Source organism: Mytilus edulis, chromosome 2 (assembly GCF_963676685.1).
Source record: "Mytilus edulis chromosome 2, xbMytEdul2.2, whole genome shotgun sequence".
Classification (NCBI taxonomy): Eukaryota; Metazoa; Mollusca; class Bivalvia; order Mytilida; family Mytilidae; genus Mytilus; species Mytilus edulis.
In genome coordinates this window covers 90,925,294-90,947,854 of record NC_092345.1, presented here as the reverse complement: position 1 = coordinate 90,947,854, position 22,561 = coordinate 90,925,294, and the positions used below count along the sequence as shown (strand labels likewise).

At 31.0% G+C, this 22,561-nt stretch overlaps 1 protein-coding gene across 1 annotated transcript in view; it reads left to right on the top strand.

The window, feature by feature from the left end:
* The window catches only part of LOC139513395 (uncharacterized), a 53,319-nt gene extending 31,258 nt beyond the window's left edge, over window positions 1-22,061 (top strand). The window contains exons 19-41 of the mRNA XM_071301822.1: window positions 457-571; window positions 794-985; window positions 1,297-1,333; window positions 2,181-2,462; window positions 3,015-3,119; window positions 3,722-4,006; window positions 4,610-4,727; window positions 5,440-5,647; window positions 6,773-7,650; window positions 8,023-8,137; window positions 8,413-8,604; window positions 9,169-9,205; window positions 10,758-11,039; window positions 11,989-12,093; window positions 13,762-14,043; window positions 14,630-14,741; window positions 15,595-15,802; window positions 16,140-17,017; window positions 18,293-18,407; window positions 18,779-18,970; window positions 19,271-19,304; window positions 20,509-20,799; window positions 21,616-22,061. Coding sequence (XP_071157923.1) covers window positions 457-571; window positions 794-985; window positions 1,297-1,333; window positions 2,181-2,462; window positions 3,015-3,119; window positions 3,722-4,006; window positions 4,610-4,727; window positions 5,440-5,647; window positions 6,773-7,650; window positions 8,023-8,137; window positions 8,413-8,604; window positions 9,169-9,205; window positions 10,758-11,039; window positions 11,989-12,093; window positions 13,762-14,043; window positions 14,630-14,741; window positions 15,595-15,802; window positions 16,140-17,017; window positions 18,293-18,407; window positions 18,779-18,970; window positions 19,271-19,304; window positions 20,509-20,799; window positions 21,616-21,989 — 5,437 coding nt within the window. The 3' untranslated portion in view covers window positions 21,990-22,061. The remainder of the gene's footprint in view (window positions 1-456; window positions 572-793; window positions 986-1,296; window positions 1,334-2,180; window positions 2,463-3,014; window positions 3,120-3,721; window positions 4,007-4,609; window positions 4,728-5,439; window positions 5,648-6,772; window positions 7,651-8,022; window positions 8,138-8,412; window positions 8,605-9,168; window positions 9,206-10,757; window positions 11,040-11,988; window positions 12,094-13,761; window positions 14,044-14,629; window positions 14,742-15,594; window positions 15,803-16,139; window positions 17,018-18,292; window positions 18,408-18,778; window positions 18,971-19,270; window positions 19,305-20,508; window positions 20,800-21,615) is intronic.
* Window positions 22,062-22,561: the final 500 nt, after the last annotated feature.

The following is a 22,561-nucleotide window of genomic DNA, read 5'->3' as shown; positions in this document are numbered from 1 at the left end:
GATTCTTTACAAAGTAGGATTTATCCCTCCCTAAGACAAGATACTTGTATCTACGTTGACCATTCTTTTTTAAAAGGTTAACAATTATATGTCAAAGTACGGCCTTCAACACGTAGTCTTGCCTCACACCAAACAGCAAGCTACAAAGGGCTCAAAAATGACTAATGCGTACATCTACCTCATTTAAACTTTGTTGGATAGTCGTCTCATTGGAAGTTACAGTACATTTCCTTATTTTTTTAAGTGTAAAACAATTCAAAAAGGACAATCAACAATCTAATGTATGTTTTACATTTATCATGCAGATAAAAAAGAAGTATTTTTTGAAACAACGGTTGTGAGTTACAAGTATAAGGATTTACGATTATTTTTTAATGTTTCTTAGATTTGTCTCAAATTAATTAATCATATTTAACCTATTATAATAATTATTTATTAATGCTTTTATTCGTTTAGGATTGAATTTGTATCCCGGGATCTTCATAGTGGTGTCACTTATGTGTCAATGCAAATTGTGCTTAACGGAACAAACGATATCAGATTCGACCAAAATGTTTCTGTGGAAGAAAGGGTAGGTTTGATTCAATCTGTGAATTAAGGAATGAAAAACATGTTGACATATTAAATGTAAAAAAAAAAATTTTAGACTTAAGTAAGATTTTCTTTCAATTATTCTAATACCAGAAAAATAAGAAAAAGAATAACGAGTCCCATATTTTCTCAAAAATTCAATTACTGTAACATTAGATTGTCATAAAATATAAGAAAAATAATGATTTATTTTATATTACAGACTACTGAATCATGTGCTCTTTCTCACGACTGTTACTGTGTACCAATGGGACTGTGTTTTATGAGGAACATAACCATCGAAATTAATAATTGTCATCTAGGTGTACCAATAGATGTGATAGCGACTGGATATTATAATCTTAATATCACATCACACAACACAGCTTCATTAGGCACTTCTACATTGATTAAAGTACGTTCAAAGTTTGATATTTATTACTTTTTCATGTTTTTGAAAAACAAGTGTTGTATTCATCTATTGCTTTTTTCCATTTATACTGCCTAAATGAAATGCAGTCAAAGCAACTTGTATAATACTGAATGAATGATTCTAATATACATGTCAATTAGTATTCTTCTTCTTAGTTTACAGTTCATTTTTGCAGATGTTAGAAATAAACAAACAAGCTGTCCACAAGGTGTATTATTACATCCAAATATATAAAAAAAAAAAAAGGTGTTCAATTTTTTTATGCTGATATAATTTATCATAATCTTTTACAGATAGGGGAGGTCACAAAGTTTAATGGTATCAATAGTTGTAAGTAGTGTAGCTTTCTTCTATTATCGTTTGCTAAATAACCGTAATTGATCGTTCAGTATCTCACAAGAACATGCGAATTACTTTGTAAAATTCTTAATAACAAAACATAGAACAGTGGGTCATAGGTAGTTTATGCACTGTATCGTCAAATTTATTAAGGTACAAGGACTTAATCAAAGAGATTGGTTGATTGATTGTTGGTATTTTAATGCCACATTTGGGTTATTTCATGGCGGTCAGGTTTTATTGGTGGAGGAAGCCAGAGTGCCTGGAGAAAACCACAGACCTTCGATAGGAAAACTTCAAATCCTAGTCAATTAAGATTGGAGTCGAGTGCACCGAATCGAAGGGACAAAATTTTTTCCAAAATACATAACTGCCAAACAAAACAAGGTGTATTTTTTTATCCATGAATGTGAAAATACATTGAATCATAATAATGCTTTGGTGATTTACAGGAACGGTTCCATGACACTCTATAATAGTTGGAATGTATATTTATTCATTTTCTTTTATCTTAAAGTCATTCAAATTAAACAAATGGGTGAATTCAGTTAAAACGAAAAACAATTTGTTCTGGAACAATATTACCATGAACCACCAAATACGTTCCATATACAATGTAAAACATCAAGATGTTGAAAAATGAACCATCAAAATTCTGATAAATAATATAAGAAGACAAGGAGATCAGAAAAATCAAAATCAAATACGTTTAGATACATAATACATATTTAAATTACTAAATTGTCAAATAATCATGGTGTAGTAGTTCTATAATCAACTCATAATTAAATTTTAAAAAAAGGATTCTTCTAAACAAAATATTTTTATCATTTTTCAGATCCAAGTCCTTCATTGGTTACTACTCTCAACATTACAAATAGAGCAGTGACCATACAATGGACAAATGCGTCCACCTGTTATAAACGACTGAGATATATCATCTGGCTGTATAAACCTGATAATACGACAGACTCATTTGATATTGATAAAGATGCTGATACATATATATTTAATGATCTTTCACCTGGTACTTCTTACACAGCAGAGATTTATACTGACTATGACACCAAACCAGACTTGACCCGCAGCCCAATACCATTTGAACATACATTTACAACAGGTAAAACATTTTCAGGAAGGTTTACGTATTTAATAAAAAAAAAACTTAATAACTGAGCGGGTACAATAAGTAACACATATATAGTGAATAAGAAAATAAAAAGCTGTACAATAAGCAGATAGTATTCCGATACTCTTTTTTTCTCATCTTTATGATTTTAACTAATTTATAGAATCAACAAGAAAACTGTGAGCATTGCCTATACAGAACCAACCAACCCAACCCCCAAATTAAAAAAAAATAACATGCACACACATTTGTTTTTCATTGACACAGAACATAGATAATTTGGCAATGGCACCATTAAGGCTATATTGAATCCAACTAAGTTGGGGATGGAATTTGGGCATGCATGTCTATATATGTTTGTATTTCGTCAAACATTCAGTAAAATATATGTAAGCATACAAATATGTTATTGTAGTAACTTATTATGTTATAGACATTTATAGATGTTTAATGTCAATTAACTTTACTGATGATAAGGTTAACATGACTCCCATAAAATGATTGTTAGACGTTTATAATATTTTTAACAAATTTTCATTTCAGCTTCCTTTTGTTCTCATCTACAACCATGCTACCCTGGTCATTGTAAAAGTGATATAGATGAATGCATTTGTACTAATAGTTTCAGTGGATCTACTTGTTTACAATGTAAGTTTATTTATTGAAAATATAAAAATAACACATTGCGTACACAATTTTATTTGAACCATCTTTGTTTTCTACTTGATATGTCGTGTGAGAGTTTGTTTGAAAAGACTATCACCATATACAGTTATATTATTAAACTCGGAACAAACAAAAATAAATGGTGTAATTTTAAAAGCTATATGTGGCTGATTGATTGTTGGCAAATCAATGTTACATGTGTTAAACTTTTTAAAATAAGTTTTAATTCCCAGTTATAAATTAATTTTAATTTTTTGGAAAATTAAATTCTTGCGTTGGGTATATTAACCATGTTCACAGCTAATGGACTGTTTTGTAACAATTAATGTTAAGAACTATGTACTACTATGAAGAAAAACAATCAATATAAAAAATCTAACAAACCGAAAAACATGACAAAGTCAACTGAAAGGTTCCATATATAATCTATTTCTTTTCTTTCTCTATCTATTTATATTTTCAACAACTACCAACTACCTGGTCATGTATTACGTATACAACACTGTTTGTCTTATCAAATACTTGGAATATTTTTGCTGAAAAATGAAACTAATCTATCTTAAAATTTACATTTTTTTTTTCAGTCGGCGAAACGCATTCACCCTCTTTACAAAGAAGTGCAGCAACATTTAGCTACGTAGATTTGAGTACTAAAATTGTGAAATACACCTATCAAGTGAATTCTACCGAACATAATTTAACATGGTCAAATCAGGAAATGTTTAATTCAATGATATTTGTACTTGAGGCTTCTTTTGACGGAAATTTGACTTTCGGAACACTTCCTGAATATCCGAACTACTTGAATAAATCTGAGTTTGGTATTGTGGAGGGAACTGTACAATTCACACATACATTTCAATCTACTGGTAAGGAAAATATTGATCGATGTTTTCTCAATAGTTTTAAACAAAATGCTTTTGGTTTTTTTTAAAGTGCTTTCACATCAATTTTATGATATATTTGCTAGTTTGACTAAAACGTGCGGGGGGGAGACTTGCAAGTATGCACCAACTTTTGTTGTCTGCATCAAATCGACGCTTACCGTCGTTGATAAATGGATCGTTTTCATAAAATATATGTCAGTTTAATTGTTTGGACGTTCTTCTTTATGTGATTTCGATAAACGGACGATGTCATTGTGCCTCCTGTTCAGTAGTTAACAACTTCTACATTGAACGTAAAGTACTGTTATCATTTTGCAGATGTATGTGAATGTGCGTATTGGTAGGATGGTCTTCTTCATACTTTTGTTTACAAATTTATTTCCCAATTTTCATTTCTTAGGCACGGTTATTTCTGTTAAAACGTCTGTGTCTCACCTCACAGGCTACACGTTTTGCAATATCAGATATTTGATTGTTTCATGTATCCAAATAGTTGGAATAAAATAACATTTTAATGAAAAGACACTGATTTTTTTTTATCATTTTGAAATTATTAAAAATGTTATTTTTTTGTTTTCTTTCTAGTAAAAAATAAAACAGTTCTTCAATGCACTGATCTAAGCGAGGAAAGTCCCATACCTGCACTACATTGTAATATTCAGCTACTAAATACGTATACAGTACCGTTATCTTCTGGAGACATGTAAGTATAACAGAATTAACAACACTTAAATAAATAAACAATAAAAACAACTAGAAATGTAATTTACAGTTAAGATAATATTTACGCAGTTCGTCCATCGGAATTTCTGCTGGTGGACAATCTGTCCCCGAGGATTATACCATTCCAGTAGCCTAACAACATTAAAACTAGAAGATCGAATTATGAATTTTGAACAACGGTATACTACTGTTGCCTTCATTTATCACCACCGGACCGGAATCTCTGCTGGTGGACAATATGTCCCCGAGGATTCTACAAGTCTGGTAGTCAAACAGCATGAAAACTAGTAGATTGATTTATGAATTTTGAACAGCGGTATAGCCTTTATTTATCCCCATCGGACCGGAATCTCTGCTGGTGGACAATCTGTCCCCGAGGATTCTACCAGTCCGGTAGCCTAACAGCATGAAAACTAGTAGATCGATTTATGAAATTTTAACAGCGGTATACTACTGTTGCATTTATCTCATTGCATTCAAACCAAGTTAATGTTAATTCTTTTGTTTTTTGTTGATAATGTGATTGAATATGTGAAGTGAACATTAATATCAAAGACAACGTCAGAACGAACATTTTATTTTCTCAAAAGAGAATTTAACCATTTCATTTCTTGAGTAGATCAATTAAAATCCATTGACCTCTAATTTGGTGAAATATTATTTGTTGTTGAAATATTGTTTTTTTTCTTCAGAATTACTCTAGAATTCATGGCACATTCTGGTGGCAATAGGAAACTAATTAACTTTGGCGATGGTAAAATGACTGGAATTGAGTTTTATAAAGGGCAGTCAGTACAACAGACAATGGAATTTAGATTTGACTTTGATACTCCTGTACACTGTACCAACATTTCATCATGTGAAGACAGTCCAATGTATCTTGAAAAGGACATAACGAAGGTAAAATACTTGATTTAATTTGTTTTTATTTTATTTATAGGGGTGAAAGATGTTAATTGTAAAAATAGTTGATTTTACATAGCAAAAACATTGATTGACTTACTATATATTGCTATAAAATCTGTATTTGTCTTACTCAATTTTTCATTTCATTCATAGCAGTGACTTAGACTTTTCTTCCTGTTTTTTCTCTTCTTCACATACATAGTAGTTTCGTCCAATTTTTATGTTCAATCAACTATTATGCAACTTGTTATTCATAATATATAATGTTGCCTATTTTGATGAATTGATTCTTATTTTGTTTAATTTAATATTTTGATATACTCTGATATAAAAAGATGTGATATGATTGTCAAAGAGACAACTCTCTATCAAAGAGAAAATTACATCGATTTTCTTGGTGTCAATTTGTTACGTACTTACCAATGCTAAAACTTCATATATTTTAAGTTTGGGCTTGATGAATTATGATAAAAAAAAGTCAAAGATAAAAACAATAGCCTGGTCCAATGCAAAATAATAGATATGAACAGTTCTGGTAGAAGTCACGAAGAGACAAATATTGTCGAAATGCGCATCCGGCCGTGGTTCAGTAAAATTAGTAACGTATTAATATTTTGAACAAAGACTTTAAAGACTTGAGTAAAGGTTCTGCTTCGGGATACGCATAATTATCAAGAGTATATTGGTGTCATATACGATTGTGTTCGCCGAATTGTCCACTGATGTAACCAACATAATACTTGTAAATTTTAGTTTCAATTGGCACAAAACTAAATAATAAAACGACAAAAGAAAAAAAATACATATCTAAGAATACCCCAGTCACTAATAGCTTTAATTAGTTTAGATTAGGTATACTGTATTTGCATAAATAGCAGAATGGATTTGACACAAGTTATAACAATATAATGGAGTCTTCTCCCTTTTTCTATAATAATATAATATGGACATGGGCACTGATATTTAATTTTTTTTCAAACATAGTAAAACCAATCAAAATGTATATAGAATAATCACCAAAGGCCTTTAAGGTAGACCAATTCTTTATGATAATTAAAACATTATCATAAAAAAATAGAATTAAAACTGATATCATAACTTATTTTGACTTCACTCCAGACACCTATCAAACCTTATTGGTCTGGTTGGGAAGATAAGATTTCAGGAATTCATAAGTTTACGTTCGAAGTTTGGAAGTTGGAATACGTGTTGGATAAGGATGGACTGATGGAACCACAAATTACTAACATAACAAATCCTAAACCCTTATTTCTTAAAGAATTTTTACCAGAGTCGAATTTATCAAACCTACAATTCACCCCAGATATATCAGGAGTTTACTCGTGCATATTAGAAATAAATGACAACGCCAATAATTCAGAATATGTCCGACGCATCGTTATATACGATAAAACATCTGATGTTTCTGTAAACGAGTCAAGACGACTGTTTGTTTTATCTGCGGAGGTTCAAACAAACTACACATGGCAGACTGTTTACAGCCCTACTGGTATAAGTATTATCAACGTTACATGGGAAGGACTATTCTCAAATCAGAATCATTCTGATGGTCATTTTCTAGCTAATGTGTTACATTATGAACCAAGACTAAGTGACAACATTTTACGTCATGGATATAAACGTATTCTTTCTGACTTTGACGATCACGAAGGCAAAAGAACATTAGATGCTATTGATAATATCAATGGTATCACCAGATTTGAATTAGTCTATGAAGTTGTCGGTTCAAAGAAATCACAGACGCCAGCAACTGGATGGTTTGAAATATTACCATTAACGGAATCCACAGCAGTACACATGACAACTGGAACAGTATCCGATGGTGACATATTGCAAATTTGGATTCGAGCCTCTGATGTTATGGGGAACAACCAAACAAAGACTTCATTGCTACATTTTGATAAAAGTGGTCCTGATAATTTCATCAATGATATTCAGTACAACATAGAGGATGGTAAAACAGTTTTTTCAACCAGGTATTAAAATTGCATTACGCTGCAATATTGTTATTTAAAGTATGAAAAGCGTTTTTGTTAAGTTTAAGCAAATATGCTTAATAATTTTTAAAAAAATACTTTTTTATGTAGGCGAAAGGATGAATGAATCAACTGCATTTTAATTTTGTCGTTTGATTGCATTTTAAGAAAGAGACATTCCAAGGGGCAATAAACCTATAATTACATGACAAACAAACACCATTATTGCAATAAACCAAAAGAAAAATAAATATGTACAAACAGCAGTATAATTAATTCAAAACCAGGTTTCTATGTACCAAATACTTGTATGTGTGTGTTTGTGTGTGTGTGAATGTTAGGTTGATATAAAAACTGAAATTTCATTTTTAGATTTCCGTTGATATTCCAAGATCTTCACAGCGGTATCGAAAATATTTCCATAGAAATTGTATTAAATGAAACTGGTGAAATCAAATATAGAACACATGTTGATTCCTTTTCGATGGTGAGTTAATATTCAATACTAAATAACGTTCCGTTCACACGTCGAACAAAATTTAAACAAACCACTTTGAAGTAGAGGTGACAAAAATATTAACGTTATGAAATTTCTATATTACATATCATTCAGAAAGTTCACAAGGTAACAATTGTATATGTTTTCAATATAAAATATATTTTTTTATAAATAAAAGGACTCTTTTAAACCATTATCTTTAAATACTTCAGTCTTTCTGTTTCTGTTTTTATATTAGTTGCAGTTTTTAATGTATTTTTCAGACAAAGACCTCCTGCTCATCTACGCCGGACTGTTATTGTGTATCAAATGGACAATGTTTTATGCGTTCTGTAAATTTGGAAATTAACAATTGTGACCTTAGTGTACCACTATCCTTGCTAAACAAAGGAACATTCAACCTGTTAGTAAACTCAGTTAATACAGCAAGTTTATATACAAGATCTATATTTCAGGTATTTATGAAATAAATATGAATAATAAAAACGAGTTTATGTTTCCTGATGAAAAACAATCAAGAAAAGATCTTAGACACCAGATTTACACAATATTAAAATAATCCTTTTTTTGGACTTCCAAAATACTTCACATGAAAAAAATGAAATTATGACAAACGATGACGATGATGACCAAAGCACATTGATTTTAGTATAAAGCGAAAGCATTGTTATCCAATCAAAATACCGGCTTCGCTAGAAACATACATGTATTGTAATTAGATGGATATGAACTTTGATTTAAACTATACAGACACACTGAGTCAGAGTTTCAATGTACTAGTTTACATAAATCAACAAGGAAGTCGTGTTGCCCTATTCAGACACATTCCGGCAGAAACGCCTGTGTCCTTACTCTTAAATGTCAGGTTCTAATCGAAGAAACAGCAAACACTTTTCGGTTTGACACTACCGGGGATCGAATCTAAGATCTCTGCATACAACGCGAAAACCCTACAACGATCCCATTAAGTTCAGGTGATTTAAATTCTATTAATTGTGTATTTATTTTGTTTTTTCTAGGCAGGCGCAGTGGAATTGTTTAAGGGAATAGATGAATGTAAGTATAGTTGAATCACTCAGTTTTTATTTTTGATTTAATTACTTAGTCACTCATAAAGATTGTTGTTCATTGAATATTAATGTTTCAAATACTGATGGTAACTATCACAAAAAAATATACTCAAAAACAGTTTCGATATACTTATAGATTATCGTTGATCATCTCAACGAGATTGATTTTCTCGCTTGAGCCGGGACGGCGAAAGCGAGAAAGGCAATCGAGTTGAGATGATCAATGATAATCTGTTTATCGCTATTTTACCTATGACGACGACATAATAATGTTCCAAACCTGTTACACAACACGAAACGAATCGAATCTATATAATTGTAAATGTTATACCTTGAAACTCTATAAAGGTTTTGATAATTCATTTCATCGAGGTAAATATGATCAAGTTATCTGGACGGTTGATATACACACTCAACAAAATAGTTCAATTGCATCTGCATTAAATATCTGCTTATGAAATCTATTCATAGGGAAGACTTTGCGTTGATTGGAAATATACGATAAAGAAATATGAATTGACAAATACTTATTCTGTAATGTTCTCGCGGTTTTTATATTCCAAATTGCCATCGCTGGAAACAAAATTATATAAAGTTGTTGATAAATCATAAAACCGCTTAACATCAATTTCTTATGATGTTCATTTGGTAAACATTCTTTATGTCCTTGTCCAAAGTCAGGTGCCTGTAGTTCAGTGGTCAGTGGTTGTCGTTGATTCATGTCTGTCTGATTTGTTTTTTTTCGTTAATTCGTTTGTTTTTAATTAGGCTATCAGTTTTCTAAATTGAATTGTTTCATAATTTTCATGTCGGGCCTTTTATAACCGACTATACGGTATGTGTTTTTCTCATTGTTGCAGGCCATACAGTTGCCTATAATTGTTTACATCAACTTTATTTTAATTTTGGCAGATAGTTGTCTCACTGGTAATCCTGTTAAATATATATAGCTGTTACTTAATATTGTATGGAAGTACTATAACTGTTTAACATTTTTACTTATCTTGTAAATTGACTGGTCAAAATATCTGTTTTCAAACATAAATTTAAATACATGAATGCATATGTATGTACTGTGTTATACATAATATGTAGGTATATCACCTTTGCAATAGGTGGGGATCGTGTTGGACAATCTTTCATCTCTATGTAGTTGTGTGTATACTTCTCGTCGTCATGTTACATTTTAGAACAATGGAGTAGTCAGTTTCTTTTCAAAATATGAATATTAAATGTCCTCTTCTTATCTTCGGTCTCTTTTTTAAAGACATTACGATACATAGCCTTGTAAAAATATATATAATACTAGTAACAGGTTTATGCTATGGTACGCCAAACTCATCCGTGGCACATGAATCTAAAATTGAGCCACAGCAACACCAAAATTGAAAAACATAAACTGAAAAACATTAAACACGACGTATCGCCAGTATTTTTGCTATATTTTGTATAAGCCATCTATGATTTTGGTAGAGAATCATTTTAAATTATTTTGAATAATGTAAATATTTATATATGTACCCATTATTTTCTTACAGATGCAAGTCCTTCTGCAATATCCGTTGTTAATAAAACGAATAGCCAAATTACAATTATGTGGATAAATAACCCAACATGTTACATAAGACACGGATTCGTTATTATTTTTTCCCGACCAGACAATTCTTCACAGACATTCAACGTTGATGCAAATTCCACTCTTTACACATTTGATGGTCTTTCCCCTGGCACAAAATATAATGTTGATATATATACACAGTATGGAAATGGAACACATCAAACAACGAGTCTACAGCCACGTTCTGTGACTGTAACAACCAGTAAGATATTCTCAAATACCCATATATTCTCTTCTCTGTACTTTTTTTGTCAGCTGTTTTTGATTTCCTTTTGAAATCTTTACAGTTAATTATAAATGAGGAAAGGCTACGTAATGTTTATCTGAAACAGTGGTACATATTCGTAAAAAGGCAAATCACAAAAATACTGAACACCAAGGAAAATTCAAAACGGAAAGTCAAAAATCAAATGGCAAAATCAAAATCGCAAACACATCAAACAAATGAATAACAACTGTCATATTCCTGACTTGGTATTATCGTTTGAGTCATTACATTCTGTAACTATCAACCAACACTTTTCATGAATATATTGAAGAGATTGCTTCAACTTTATCTTCATGTTCACTTTCCCCTAATTAATAAAATCTTATTTTCGAAAAATAAACTATGAAATACCGATTCAACCGAGATATTTAATCATACACAGATTCGTCTAAATGTTTTGCATAAAAATTGGAATAAGTTGGACTCTCAGATTCATCACTTTTGGTGTAAAGTTCGAAAACTTTATTACTAGTCGATTTACATTTTCTCTTTATATATATATATATATATAAATATTTTTTCAGTATAATCGATATATCTCTAACTCTCTCTCTTTCTAGTTTCGGAAAGTACTATGTTTTATACATAGTCAAATTTTGCCTTCCATTGTCACTGAACAATTGTATTGGTTTTTTCCCTTCGACATTTTTTTTGTAGTGTTTTTCCTTTTAATTTGCTTCATTTGATGGGTTGTATGCAAACAAAATGTTCGTATGACTTTCTATCTGTTAGTCTTGTATCTTGACCTACATTAATCTCTCTATGGTATTCAAATCATATGCTTTTCTCCCTTTCAAATAATAAATTGATTATTGACATACAATATTATCTTTTATAGTTTGTAATTTAATATTGACATTGAACTCAAATTTCTCTGTTGCAGACCAATTCTGCTCCCACTTACAGCCATGTTACCCCGGTAATTGTCAAATTGATAATGATGGTTGCCTGTGTTCCAGTGGATTTGGTGGCGATACATGTTTAAATAGTAAGTAAAATTATAAATTAGCTCTTTTGAACACACAAATCACTGAAAAGATACACGTATCATTTACAAGATGTTGATTTTAACAATAGAAAATAACGTCAACTAATTAGCAAACGACGTTAATTAATGCATAATATTTTTAACAAAAACTATTTCATATTCTAGACATTTTTAGATGACTTAATTTACATAAATAAGAAGACGCGGACATCGAACAGCAAGCTATAAAGGGCCCAAACATTACTAGTGTAAACCAATTCAAAAAGGAAAACCAAAGGTCTAATGTTTATAAAAAACTAGAAACTAGAAACACATATGAACTACACCAAGCATGTGCTAAAGTAAATTACCTGTTGCAAACTCGAATCGCTGGCGCACTAATGTCTTTATCGGTTAATCATATTTAATTTTATAAACATTAGACAGACACTGGACACAATATATTTAAACCTCAAGACATATCATACATTTATTAATTGACTATTTTTAATTTGGAGATAAAACTTGCAAAAGGGTATACGTATCGTCGTGTCATATGTTTTCGTATGTCATATGTTTTCGTATCAACCACATTTCGTCGGTTTCGACTGCATACGCGTACATTGTGGCATGTTTTTCTGTTTCTATATTTAGAACAACAACACCACTACAACTTGATATATTTAAAACATATTCAACGTCGCTTTTTAAAGACGTTAGAACAAATTAAATAAAACTGACCTATTTAGCCATTTTTATTTAATGTCAAAAATACGCATCACTAGAATAGTTGTGGAAAAAAATTCTGAAGGGTTAAAATAAAGTCCAGATATGTTTATTGCAAGTCAGACACCGGATCTTCAAGACATATGACTGTCATGTGTTTTTTTGGCCGTTTTAATCACAAACCATCGAGTTAAAATTAGCAGGGTTCTTATATAAAATGGTTGTTCAAAATCCAACTATTCAATATTTCATTGAATTTTTTTTTTTATACATCCTTGATACATGAAGATGAAAACAGTCTTAACTTTTTATATTTAATCATAAATTTTGAAAACTGCATTTTATTTTAGAAAAAATAATGTATTTTGTACAAACCAGGTGCCAATCTGAAAATTAATCAAAATCTAAAAATTTCATCACACGAAACACCAACCTTACACTATTTGCTAGTAATTTTTAGTACTGAAAAGTATTTAATAACTTTTTTTATGATTCAAGCGATCACCAGAACCACGACTTTAGAAAAAAATTTATTTCCGGATTTTGTAGTCATTTCCTGTCCGTGTACTGATCCAATTTTTATTTCATACGAAAACATATGACGCCGTTTTTTTGACATACAAAAATCGCAAAGTAATCGGAAACAGTAAAAAATCGTAGAAATCATTGACAAAAAAACTAGATACCTAAAATCAATCTACAGGACATGCTTTTTAAATCTGAGTAAACACCTAAGTAAAAACTCAACAGTAAAAACCGTAAGCAGTGAAAATTGTTATTAGTACGAAAACACATTACACGATGATATATCAATAAAACTCGCAGTTACTACTTTATTCACATGCGAGTTTAAACCCTAATCATATAAATAAAATGATACATGCATGTTGTATTTAATACAATTTATTTCCTTAGAACGTACTTAAATAGTGCGACCTAATGACGTATGCGCTTCCATTTCAGTTGACGAAGTGTATAGACCTGAATTACTAAGAATTAAATCAACTTTGACTAGCATAGATACAACTACATGGCATGATATATCATCCGTTTTAATTAATGCAACACACAACTCGACATGGTCTAATCTAGACGAATTCGATATCCTTGAACTCTACATAGATGCTGAAATCCATACCAACTCGACAATTGGACCTCAACCAAGTTACCCAAATTACATGAAATCAGCTCGGTTTGGAATAGTTCAAGGAAATGTACAAATTATGCATAAATCGTTAAGCAAAGGTAGGGTTCTGACTTGTTTACTTTATAAATTCCACTATGGTTCAGATTCAAACCAATTAAACCATTTTGATATTTTCTCGTATTTAACAAATATATCCATTTTGCTGTGTTCGAGCTGTGCCCATGACCGTTTAGATATATATATGGTCTACGTGTTCAAGAATAATGTTTTCACTCTTGTTGCGCTACGTTACATTTTTGTTTCGCATGAATTTAAGGAGGCAAGGGACATCAAAATCATGTAGTGAAAATATGATGTTAAGTAGCCTTTTTATGTCAAACTTCTGTTGGGTTTAGCTAGCAATAACACCAGGTTTAATGCATCATTTTCATCCTAAAATTGGTTTCGGTCTTGCAGTACCCTTACAACGCGTTATAACAAAGCTGTAAAGGTGCACTGCTCATTATTTTTATCATGTCTGAAAATTTCTAATATGGTTGAACAGACATATATATTTTGATTTTTTTTCTATTGTGCACAACAAGGATAATAGGAAGTACAGAAAATATGGACAATTAGACCTATCATAATTAAATATATATGATTAAAAAAATTAACATAAGATTTAATTGCTTTGAATTGCAGGAGACAATGTTACAGTTGTGCCATGCAGTAACATCAGCGATTTAAACCCTGTCGATAAATTGCATTGTGTTATTCAATTAGAGAAACAATTTGATCTGAGCTCTGGAGAATCGTAAGCTTCTTTATATTGTTCTATATAATATGTTTAGAAAAAACCCTTTCAGCTTAATTTTCAATAACTGTATTCTGCGTTTAACAAGTACACCTCTGTTTTGGGTTTGTCTGATTTTATTTTTGATTAGCTTAACAATTGGCATTGATATTACTATTGTTTAAGGTATTATTATTATCACATTATTTACTTGATTCCCACGGAAGACAACAGACTAATTCATACAAGTAACATGTAGTAAACAATAACAGCACTAGTATGACCAAATGTGAAACAAAAACAAAAGAGAACAAGTAGCCTGCTTCATACTACAACAATAAATGAAAAACTAATATTGTAAACAGCAACGAACTACATTTACATTACATCAGGAACATTAATGTAGTCAGAATTAACATTTTGGGATCGCCCAAACATCCTTTTTGTGTCAATTGTATAACAACACAGTTTTCAAACAAACTGTAAATTAACACAAGAACAATTTAAAACCGAGACACACAAAGTGCCAGTATTGTAAGTGTACTAACGGTACTCAAACTAGGTTTAAATCCCTCTCTACTTATATCTTTTCTGTGTTTTTCAAAAATGTCAATCAGAAAAAGTTCAACTGATTTTATATAAAAACGCCATAAGCTGTTGTATAAAAGGCAAGAGCCTGTAGGCAATGGAAAAATATAACTATCGACAGAAAGCGAGATCCAGGATGTAAACTGATAAGTTGTAAAACCTGGATAGCAATGTATCTTTAGTTAGGTTATTTAAACCAAATTGTGTTTTATTAAGATAAAAAGCGCGTTTTGAAACTTAAAAATCAATATTTCATATTGAATAATTTTTAGGTTTTATTTTTTAGATTTCTTATAACATTCAATGTCAAATCAGGTGGACATAGGCAACTGATCAACATAGGTGATGGGACAGATGCAGGAAGTGAATTTTATATCGGTTCTTATGTCACACAGAATCTGGAGTATAAATTTGATTTTGATGTACCTTTCCATTGCACACAAAACCCCCTTTGTGGTGGGACATCAATGAAGCTTATCAAGGATGTTACAACGGTATACACATGATTTGCTTATTCTTATGCATTTTGATGAACTAGTATTACATGTTTGATAATTAAATATGCTTGTTCCTTACATGAGATATATATGTATGGCATGACATTTCAATAAAGACAGTTTTGTTCAATTGTTGTTTTATTTTTTCATTGTAATTTTGTATTTTTATCTAACGTATAAAATCTGAATACACTATAATAATCCTTTTCTGTTATGTGTATAGCTTTTACTTCTTCTTTGCATGATGAGGACTTTCTCCTATCCAAATTGTTACTAAAGTAATTTTTTAATTTAAAGGTTGTCTTAACATACTTCTTTTTTATTTCTTTGACAGACAAAATTTCGTCCATCTTGGTCTGATTGGATGGATACACTTTCCGGAGTTTATAAGTATACTTTCGAAGTATGGAAAATGGAGTATGTACAATCGGAAGGTGGACTACGTGAACCTCTCATAACAAATCACTCGAATCCTATACCGTTATTTTCGTCCATAATAAACGAGGAGATTAATATCGTTTTTCCGGAATACGAACCAACAGAAGCTGGAGTTTATTCGTGCATCTTAGAAATAAACGATAAGGCAAATAATTCTGAATATGTGAGAAGAATTGTTGTCTATGATAAAACTTCTAATGTGGAAAAATTAAATTCTACAGGTCGTTTATATGTATCTTCAGCTTCATCCTCGACAAATTTTACATGGCAAACAAGTTATAATTCTGACGCTTCTTCTCCTGTAGTAGTCCAGTGGCAGGGTCTGTTTTCCAATTCATTTCATGAGCAACAACATTTTTTGTCAAAGGTTTTGGACTATCAACCCCGACTAAGTGACAATATAAAGCGAAATAACTATAAGCGCATACTACCACAATACGACGATAAAGATGGAGACAGAACAATAAGCTCTATAGCAAACGTTCATGGAATTGTCAGATTTGAAATCGCACACGAAAAGGTTACTGAAAAGAAATCATATCTTCCAACTAATGGATGGGTTACTGTGGTACCCTTTGCTGAAAACTATACGTTACAAATATCAGAACGTACCATTGGCGACGGGGACTCACGTCAGATTTGGATTAGAGCTTTTGACATTATGAACAATAGTAACTATGATACAACTATAGTTTACTTTGATAGGAGTGGTCCAGTTAATCATCTAACTGGTACTGACTATAATGCAGACGGACAATATAAATTTACAAGCAGGTATGTTTACTGTATGTTTACTAAATGTCTTTTTGTTTAAAAAATAGCTCTATAAATTTACAAGCAGGTAATGATAGTTACCTCATTGGCACGCATACCACACCTTCTTATATCTAAATCTATGTTATTTCACTATTGTCTTTTCATTATGGTCAACAATAAGATATTTGTTATTTCAATATACACATAAATTTAGTAGATCATATTTATAGCATTTATTTTACACTATTTTGTTGGATCTTCCTTTATATATTTTCAAAACTACAGACTTCAGAGCAAATGAATCGAACAAATGTATCTGATTGGTCAATAGGCAAGTAAAGAGAAGTATGGCCGAAGCAATGTTTTTTTTAAATTTAACTAAGTGTGTTAATAACTTGGAAAAATTGTGTCATTCGCGTTAAGTATTTTACGATAAATTATTAGTGTTTTGGTTCAAACAAGATATTTATAATAAAATTTTCTCCGTTGCTTAATTTAGAAATTATTTAATTTCAACTTTTCCCTCATTGTTTGACTGAAAGGTAACCATTGGTAATTTAACTTCTCTTTCGTTCAGATATGTATACAGTATTGGCATTAAAATACATGTGTTAGAACGATAATTATGAAGCTAAATTTAGAAAAACGCTTAAAGCATTCCAAACTTCTTTAATGGTCATTTTCATTTTAAATTAGCTCTATTTATCACACAATAACAACTGTTATACACGAAAAGCGTAAAAGGAATCATAAAATATTGTTCAGTTCAACAGACGTCACCATCAACAAACTTCAACTGAAATAGGCAGTAATTATTAGAGGCTTTATTTAAAGAATGAATGTTATATTTTTTCTGTCTATGAAGAAATCACATTTAGAATGTGGTGCCCACTGAATAATTTCAAGTGTGCACCACAATTTTTTAGGTTATTTCGAATAGACAGAAAAGTATTATAGTCATTCCTTATAAATTAATTCTAAATTTCATTTTAAGCCAGAGTATGTCATGATAAAACGTTCATGATGTCATGGTCACGTGACAAAATTATATCCATCAGCTGATAAACAAAACACTTTCAGCTAATCAGAAGACGTGTTACATCCAAAATTAAATTATAAGTATTTGCAATCGCCAGAGAAAAGAAACATACAAAACAGCGTATGTGTCAAAATCAGAAAAAAAAAGACAGACAAGTCTTATTTGTAATCTTATAAATGATAATTATGTTACCATAAATAATTTAAGATCATTTCATATAATCAAGAATGCATAATGTCGTTAATTTATTACAGATTTACAGTTATCACTCAAGATTTACACAGTGGCTGTACAAACGTCTCTATTCAACTGAAACTTGAAAACTCTGATGATATTAAATACGAAACCGAAAAAATAATGGAAATTACGGTAAATATTTACAACAACTTGAACAAATATTTAGAGAGAGTATATATGGTAAAAGTATCAAATTGAGCAATTTTTATATTTCAGAAATAACAGAAATTAAAGGCAACATTTTCTTCATTCAATGATAACAACCAGATATAATTAGAATGTCCATATGAAGAATCCGGATGCTATGATTTTCATTTGTTTATTGAATACGTGGAAGAGACTTACAATTATACTGTGTATACCCATTGTTTTATGAATTGTTCATTTCATTGTATTCAATGGCCTCTTTTGGAAAAGTGTACCACATGGTGCATTAAAGATTCAATTATTTGAATTTGTAATTATTCACATTGTTTATAATTCATGTATTTGTTTTTTTACAGAATAAAACGTATTGTAATCAAGACCCAGATTGTTACTGTGTGCCAATGGGACTTTGTTTTTTGCGGAAAATACAATTTGATGTGGACAACTGTCTCCTTGCAGTGTCATCCGAGCTATTAGATAACAGCAAATATGTTCTGGTTGTGTCATCCTCTAACACAGCTGGTCTGAATACGACATCTATGTTCGAGGTAAACACATATTGACATTTCTTTACAATTTATCATTATTTTCTGTTCATGTAATGTTTAATTAAAACAGTTCTTACATATTAGATATACTCTGATACATGTGGTATTTTTCAGGGGCAATCAGTTCTATATAAATTGCATTTAATTTTGCAGTTAATACTTCACCACTCGTTTATGATCAAATTAGTTAAAAGTAAAACAACTCAAAGTGTAAAGATTTTTTGATCATATCAGAGACATATAATACAATGTCTCTGATCATATTATAAAGGCACTGACATAGCTTGTTTTGTTTTTCAGATTGATGTAAAGAATGTCGTTGGAATTAACGAATGTAAGTATGAATGGAATATGAAATATATTGAAAGCATGCGTAAGGTTTTCATTTCAATTGCTTTTATTTTCTAGTCTCACACTTACAAACTTACTTACCTATTTGGTGTCACTAGACCCATTTGTAGCCGTTTTTTGTAATATATTTATCGGATTTTGGGGGAAAACAACAAATAAACCAAAGTCCGTGTATATATAAACTGTTATGTACACACACCGTGCGTCAAGTTTGTCTTACAGATAGTAGAACCCTATAGAGTCAGAAATGTACAGTGTCATAATGGATAATGCTGTGATACTATAACTTTGTACTATGTGATTGACTTTTTGATCCAATTTTACTGAGCCTTTTCAGTATGACTTATAAATTGGATTTGACTATTATTTTAAATTCTTTTTTGTTATAAAACTCTTTAATGGATTCGTTTCATTTACGTCCTTGCCTTTTAACCGGTACTGATAAAGTAACTCAAGAAAATCGCGTCGGACGCATGAAATTTATGTGTTTTACCCAACAGTTTGAAGTAATACATGTATTTTCTGTAGTTTGTTAGATTTTAATATTCATTTCGTTTCGTTTTTCGTAACATTGTTTTACAATTATACCGTTTCATAATATTGTTTGATTCTTTTCTGATTTTCTTACAAGTCAGTGTACTGAAAATAAAGTCATATTTTTGATGGGATTTGAATAATATAGTTCGTGCAACTTTTAGTATGAAATATATCTGAAAATAAAACTCATATATGGAGCATTTGCCTGTCAGACATCCAGCCATTTTAAACAGTTTATGCACGAAAAACAGTCGTCTTAATGAATTGTCTTTTTATGGAATTACGATTAACGAAATCTTGATTTAAAGTTTTATTTGACGATATTTTTAAACATTTCTTTTACCAATTTTGATTTGATGATATGATAATGGCTTTATTATATCAACTGGCCCTTTTCACCAAGTGAACTTTACTCATCAATTGGCGTCTGTCGTCGTCGTCTGTAAACTTTAACAAAAATATTATCAAACATGGCCTAAATCATCCTATGGGTATCTAGTCTGCAAAACTCATTAATAGGACTTAAATCAAAATTCCAAAATGTTGTTCAAAATTAGGTCGTAAGACATATTTAAATAAGTTTGAAATGCATACTCCATTCTTCTTGAAATCAAAATACTGCTCATTTTCGTACCTTATTTTCGTTTCAGATTCAAGTCCATCATCAGTATCGTTCATTAACAAAACAAAGACAGCCGTAACTTTACAATGGATCCACCCGCCTACATGTTACGAACCGACCAGATATATCATACATCTGTTACAACCACACAATTCTACCATAGAGTTTGAGATAAGTCCGAACGATACATCATTTACCATAACAGGTTTATCATCTGGTGTATCCTACAGTGTAGAAATGTATACCGAGTATGGAAATATATCATACTCTGTTAGAAGTGTAAACCCAGTATATATACAGTTCGATACATCTGACCCAGGTAACATTATAATTTTTTAAGGAATTAAGTAACTTGTTTTACCAAAAAAGCAAGGAAATGTGATATGATTTGCAAATGAGAAAACTATCCACTGGAGACAATAGACGTAAATGTTAGCATGCTACGTAATTGTACAGCCTACACAAATTTGGCATAGAGAGACATTAAAGGCCTCGACGTGACAAAATGTAAAACAATGCATACGAGAAGACCAGCAGTGTGATTTATACATACAAAACAGCAAACGAAAAACAACTGTGATATACAATAACAGACATCAACCACTGCATCACAGGCTTCTGAATGGACAGACTTATACAGAATAGGGCAGGATGCAACATTATAGATTTGTTTTAACAAAATGAAAATGACTTAAGTACAATTTAAGCCACTCTCAAGAACAATTTCTATATTCCAATAGACAGACAAATATGAAAAAATAAAGTCAGATTAAACGAAGAAAACCAAGTATCATAAAAAAAAATCACAAAAAATACCGTACTCTGAGGAAAATTCAAAAAATTATCTTACTATAAAAGAGGAACGAAAGGTACCAAAGGGACAGTCAAACTCATAAATATAAAACAAACTGACAACGCCATGGCTAAAAATGAAAAATACAAACAAACAACAGCACACATGACACAACATAGAAAACTTAAGAATAAACAACACAAACCCCAACAAAAAACTAGGGATGATCTCAGTTGCTCCGGAAGGGTAAGCATATAATGTGTCATTGTAGCTGAATATTTTGTATTTGCAAATTTTATTTTCTTCAAGAGATGTAATGTCGTTACATATGATTATTTTCAGATGAAGAAAGTAGCAGCTTGAATCTGGTCCCCATCATTGTAGGGTCAGTTATCGGATTTATTCTACTAGTCATTCTAGCCATTTTAGCGACACTGTATTTCCTGAAACGACGACATCGGAATTTGTGTGTTGGACCAATCTCCGAACCGGATGTTATAAACAATGCTGCTAAAGCACCGATGATTAAAGTATCACCTTCTATCATAAGGAAATTGTCCATAAGTGCTCTTTCAATTCCAGAAAGTCCATCATTAGAAAAAGCAAACAAGAGATTGCAAACAAACATATTTGATATCAGTTTACCGAAAGGAAGAGCCAAAACTTTGCCTCCTTTACCACCATTGAGTTCAACTATGCAAAAACAGTCTTTATAAATTCGATGTTGAATAGTTTTTGCTGATATGTTTCTCGTGTATAATTAATAAAATAATTCTTTAACCACCAAAGTTTATTAAAAATTGTGAACACAAGATTACGCATATTATGTTAAGATAACCTGTTCCAGTTTAATGGTGGCATTTATTGAACGATAGTACTGTTTGTGGCATATATATGTATACTTTCAAATATCAGAAATGAAAATTAGTACAATATCAGGTAGTATACTTATCTGTTCAATGTGGGAAAAAGCATACGAAACATCACATACACGTCTTGCGTATAAACAACATTTAATCTTTGTATCTATGATGAGTTTATTTATCGACAATAAGTTTTTTGTGCTTCTTTGTTAAAGATTTTGTTTGTTTTGAGATTGTGACACAGTGATGACTGCTAAACCCATTATATGTCTGTTTTGTTCACGCATCTTTGTAAATATAATGGAATTTGATGCGACTGGCATGTAAGTGTGAGGTTTAGCGCTACAAAACCAGGTTTAATCCACTATTATATGACAGTTGTCATCCATTCGTTTAATGTGTTTGAGTTTTTGATTTCACCATTT